The sequence below is a fragment of the Mesitornis unicolor genome, unplaced genomic scaffold (assembly GCF_000695765.1).
Source record: "Mesitornis unicolor isolate BGI_N332 unplaced genomic scaffold, ASM69576v1 scaffold42974, whole genome shotgun sequence".
NCBI classification, from domain to species: Eukaryota; Metazoa; Chordata; class Aves; order Mesitornithiformes; family Mesitornithidae; genus Mesitornis; species Mesitornis unicolor.
Genome location: NW_010178846.1, coordinates 57,398 through 62,796, shown reverse-complemented (window position 1 = coordinate 62,796; position 5,399 = coordinate 57,398). Strand labels below are relative to the sequence as shown.

The 5,399-nt window shown below is 40.2% G+C and overlaps 1 protein-coding gene across 1 annotated transcript; it reads left to right on the top strand.

Moving 5' to 3' along the window:
* Nucleotides 1-247: 247 nt before the first annotated feature.
* On the top strand, nt 248-1,996 carry GALNT4 (polypeptide N-acetylgalactosaminyltransferase 4). Its single transcript, XM_010182587.1, has one exon. It carries the CDS (start codon nt 248-250, stop codon nt 1,994-1,996), a length of 1,749 nt encoding a protein of 582 aa, XP_010180889.1.
* Nucleotides 1,997-5,399: the final 3,403 nt, after the last annotated feature.

The following is a 5,399-nucleotide window of genomic DNA, read 5'->3' as shown; positions in this document are numbered from 1 at the left end:
AGTGAGTGAGTGAGGGAACGCCGAGGCCGGAGGGGCGGGGGGCTGCTCCGTGCCTCCACTGTTGCCCCGCTCCCCCCGGAGACCCCCTGGAAACCTTTGGGCCCGCCGTGGAGGGACTGGCTGCAAACTCGGCCGGGAGCCCGAAGCTGGGAGTGCTCGCAGCGCCCTCCATCCTGGCGGCGCGGGGGGGAGCCAGCAATAGTTCACGCAACTCCTCTCTGCTTGAGGCGGCGTTTAAGCGCCTGCGATGAGGATCCGTCTGGCGAGAAGATGGACGTGGTTCCGCAAAAGCTGCGTGTTTCTCGGCTTCTTGATGATCGCTTACTTTGTGGTCGAGTTGTCGATTTCTTCCTTCGGCGCCTCCCTCGGCGGGGAGAGCATCACCAAAGGGAAATGGGAGAGACGGTTTTCTGACAGAGCAGAAGCTGTGGATTTGGCTCGTCCCGTTTATGACAAATCCCCGCCTGATCCTTATGCCCCAGGAGAATGGGGTAAGCCCTCTCGCCTTCAGCTGAGTCCTGAGGAAAAGAAAAAGGAAGAAGAGCTGATCGAAAAGTATGCAATAAATATTTATTTGAGTGACAAAATTTCTCTTCACCGCCACATTGAAGATAATCGACTGAGTGGCTGTAAAACTAAATCTTACAACTACAGAAAACTGCCCACGACCTCTGTTATCATCGCTTTTTACAATGAAGCCTGGTCAACGTTGCTGCGGACAATACATAGTGTTCTTGAAACATCACCTTCAGTGCTTCTCAAAGAAATTATACTGGTGGATGACTTGAGTGATAAAGTGTATTTGAAGACTGAACTTGAAAAATACATAAGCAGTCTGAAAAGAGTTCGTTTGATAAGAACCAACAAACGAGAAGGATTGGTTCGTGCACGCTTAATTGGCGCTACCTTTGCTACTGGTGATGTCCTCACATTTCTAGACTGTCACTGTGAATGTGTCTCTGGCTGGCTGGAACCACTGCTGGAGAGGATTGCTGAGAATGAAACTGTTATTGTTTGTCCTGTCATTGACACCATTGACTGGAAAACATTTGAGTTCTACATGCAAACGGCAGAGCCCATGATTGGGGGATTTGACTGGCGGCTAACATTCCAGTGGCACTCAGTGCCAAAACATGAACGTCTCAGGCGCAAATCAGACACGGACCCAATCAGATCTCCGACTATGGCTGGTGGCTTGTTTGCTGTCAGCAAGAAGTATTTTGAGTACCTGGGTACCTATGATACAGGAATGGATGTTTGGGGAGGGGAGAACTTAGAGTTATCATTTAGGGTTTGGCAGTGTGGAGGCACGTTGGAAATCCATCCATGCTCCCATGTAGGCCATGTGTTTCCAAAGCGTGCACCTTACGCTAGACCGAATTTCCTTCAGAACACGGCACGTGCTGCTGAAGTGTGGATGGATGAGTACAAAGAGCACTTCTACAACAGAAATCCTTCAGCACGAAAAGAAAACTATGGAGATATTTCTGAAAGAAAGATACTAAGAGAGCGTTTGAAATGCAAGAGTTTTAACTGGTACTTAAAAAATATATTTGCCGAGTTGCATGTACCGGAAGATCGTCCTGGTTGGCATGGTGCTGTCCGCAGTGCAGGAATAGCTTCAGAATGCCTTGACTATGTCTTACCAGAACATAATCCTACTGGGGCTCACCTTTCTCTCTTTGGATGTCATGGTCAGGGAGGCAATCAATTTTTTGAATACACATCAAATAAGGAGATTAGATTTAACTCTGTAACTGAGCTATGTGCTGAAGTTCCTGAGCATGAAGACTTCATAGGTATGAGGAGCTGCCCAAAAGATGGATCTCCTATTCCAGAAATTATTATATGGCATTTCAAAGAAGATGGGACTATCTATCATCCGCATTCGGGAAAGTGCCTTACTGCTTATCGTACAACTGAGGGGCGTGCTGATGTGCAAATGAGGACTTGTAATGCCGGAGATAAAAATCAGATTTGGAAGTTTGAGAAATAATTACTGCTGGTAGTACAAATCAAATGGACGGTGATCTCCAAGGTTTTTATATGCGTGAGCAGATAGCCAAGTTTGATTGTTTTGTCTTGGAATGTCTTCAGATGCCTCTACAGTGGTGTAGAAACTATATCTGCTGTGGTGAACTGTATGGAAAGCAAAAGTAAATACTGGGATTTAGTTTCTAAAAAATTGAATTCAGATCTAATGCCTTTTATTTTTGTAAAATTTTGATCTGTTATTTTCTTTCTTTGTTCTGTCTTGATTGTGGTAAAACAAAGGCTTTTGAGTGGACTGAGGAGGATTTGGGGTTTTTTTCTTAAAAAAACCCTACACTTTAATGTTTAAGGTTTAATCCTGCAAGATGATGTTATGTGAAGGTAAAGAATCTTTCCTTACAGAAGTAAAAGTTAAGATTCTTGCAGTGGAATTAATTTTCTTGTGTTGCAGCTACATGATAACATATGTAAGTAATGCTGCTTTAATTGACATTGGTGTGGGAAGTTGAATCTTAAGTCTTGTAGTATTCTGCAGTTTTCTGGGAATGTATGTGCTCTTAAGGGTTTCAAGGTGACAGCTAGCTATGTTACATTGCGGAAAAAGAAAGGTTTTAGAACATGAGCTTTGGCAGTGTTTTGTGGTCTTGTGCCTGTTCTGGAAAACCTCATGAAGATGAGTTGGGAGCTCTCACTCTTTCAGAGAAGAGTGAGGTAGCAATGGAACCAAGGACTTGCTGATGGTACCACAAATGGGAAGAAATAGGGATGACTACAAGTAAGAATTCTGTTTAAAAGTAGTGGAAAAGGAGAGAAAACAGAGAATTGCATTAGCTACTGCTGTTTCTTAGCTTATGTATTTAATAGTTCTGTTGCCTCTGTAAACTTTTCCATGTTAAGCCTAGCACCCTAGGGACACATCACTTATGTGACTATACCATGTATCTGGTTTGTTGGGTTTTTTTGTTTTGAACTGGCAGCAGAGTAGATGAAGGAGACACATAGGAAAACTTGGGCTGTTTTATTTTGCATCATGTATTTTGGCAACAGTCGGCATACATCAGCCGAAGGTAGAGTTTTGATTTAATGCAGTGTATGCTGCCTCTTCCTAGTCACCAAAGTATGGTGGGAGACTTCTGTTAAGGTTTGGAAACTGGAGTTCCTGAAGTGAAGAGAGTTGAAAAGGCAAAGGGCAGCTTGGAGGTAACTAAGATTTGTTGGTCAGGTGGTTCATAGAACAACTTATTTAGGATGCTTTCTGTATCCTGTTATTCTGAGTTTTGAAGACTATTGATTCTTAAATCATGTCACTAATCTGTTTTGAGTGTGATTATATATGGAAGATGCGATAGCTGTATTGTGTACTTGGAAAAAAATGATCTTGTGTTATTATCTGTGTTTTTAGCTTTCTGTGATTTAAATTGAATGCTTATCTTAGTGTTTCTGACATTCCAGCTTTTTTATTACTTTCACTTAAGTAATAAATGTTCTTCAGTAACCACAGTATAGTAATTCTTGACATGGGGCTAGTAGGTAGGAACTTGAGCTAGTGAGCAATAACAATCTGGATAGTTGAGGATTGTAGTAAATGTGCATTTCCTGCAGGTGTTAGTAGGTAGAAAGGTTAAAAGGGGGCAAGTAAGATCTGAAATAAATAAAGATTTGACAAAAATAAAGCAAGAATAAATTAAGACGTATTCTTGAATCTCGATGGTTTTGAAGAGTTGAGAGGTTTGGGTGGAAGCAGGCTAAAATATAAGTGGAACAGAAGAAGAAAATTTGGAGCTGAGGATGTAGCATTGAATCATGCTAAAAATGCTTGCCACTGTGTGGCATGAGTTGTTTTAAGTCTTTTACTTATTTTTTTTTAGGAGATTACTTACAATTGGATTTTTATTTTTTTTTAAAAGGGAACTTCTTTACTATATAAGGGAGAAGACATTCCTGAAAAATTCCATTCCACTCTGCAGCAAGGAATTCTTTTGTGGACCTACTGGTTGTGAACCATTTATCAAATTTTAAAAGGCAGCCAGACATGTACAGGGGCAATAAATTATAAAAAGTATGTGCTTTTGTGAAAAGCTTGTTTTAGACTGTTACATTCAATAGGAAATGACGGGGGAAAAAGGCCTGGGTTTTCCACATGGCAAAGCATAAGTTGTATGTGCAATGCATGTTTCCTCTGATGAAAGTAATTAACTAGTGTGAATATAGGCTATGCAACTTTTATACAATTATCTTTTTTAGAACTTGGCAAAAACTACATTTCATTTCATGTTAAAACTGACATTCAAAGTGTTCCTTATCTATTTAAGCAGTAACTCTAAGTGAGTCTGCCTCTTAATGTTTGAAAAGCTATTCTCTCTGTATGTATCTGAGCCCTTCTTCCTTCTCCCCACCACCTCCCATTCTATTTTTGTGGTTATTTAAAAGCTAAAAGGAAAAACAAAGCAAAAGTACATAACCTGGCCCTAATAAGTAAATACATTAATTAAATTTGTTCCCAATAGGAATAAAAAAGTCTGGTTGTGGTTTTTTTGGTTTTTCTCGGTGAGTGGGGAGAGTAGTTAGAGGAGGAGAGACAAAGAGACAATTAAGAACCCCAAAACTGTTCAAGTTCCACTAGTTTTGAACTGAGTTACAGCAATTCTACAAAATATAGAAATACTCCAATCCAGGTGTTTTTCAGTGTGTACAGCCTTCTGGAAAAACTGAAACTCTGAAAGATTTTCTATTCTGTTAGGGGAATAATTGTATATATTTTAAACTACTGATTTTAAGTGACTTAAAATAAATTGAATGTAAACTTAGCACTGAATAAGTGTGGGAGGACTTTGATGTTTCTCCTGAAAAAATAAAATCCATGATGATAATTAAATGTTGGCTCGTGTGTTTACTCTTTTCAATTCTGTTCCACTTGTGTAAGTGCATACAGTATATGATAAGAACTGTTGTGAATTTGAACTTAGGGGAGCTATTAAAAGTTCCTCCTAATTTGTCCACTGTGCTTAGAATTCCAGATTGGTTCCCTTGACAGAGGTTCAATTAATAATTGTTTTCCTCGAAGCAACAAATCTTGTGAATCACTGCTAAATGTTTGTATTGTATCATTATGCCTTATCACGCTGAGATTTGTAAGGTTCCTGTATAGTGTGTGGGTTTTTTGGTGGTAGTGTCTGAATATTCACATACATGATGAGCACAACCCTGTGCTCCATCTGACCTGTAATTCTTGCACTGAGCAAGTGAATTATATTGAAGATGCTTCAGTATTTGGGGAGGAAAAAAGGGTGACTAAGAGGTACATTGTTAAAGCCTGGCTGAATGTGTCTCTTCTGATCTTTTGCACAACTTGTACTCACGGCTGTGGTATTCTGGGAAATGGGAATGTAGCACTAATTCCATACTGC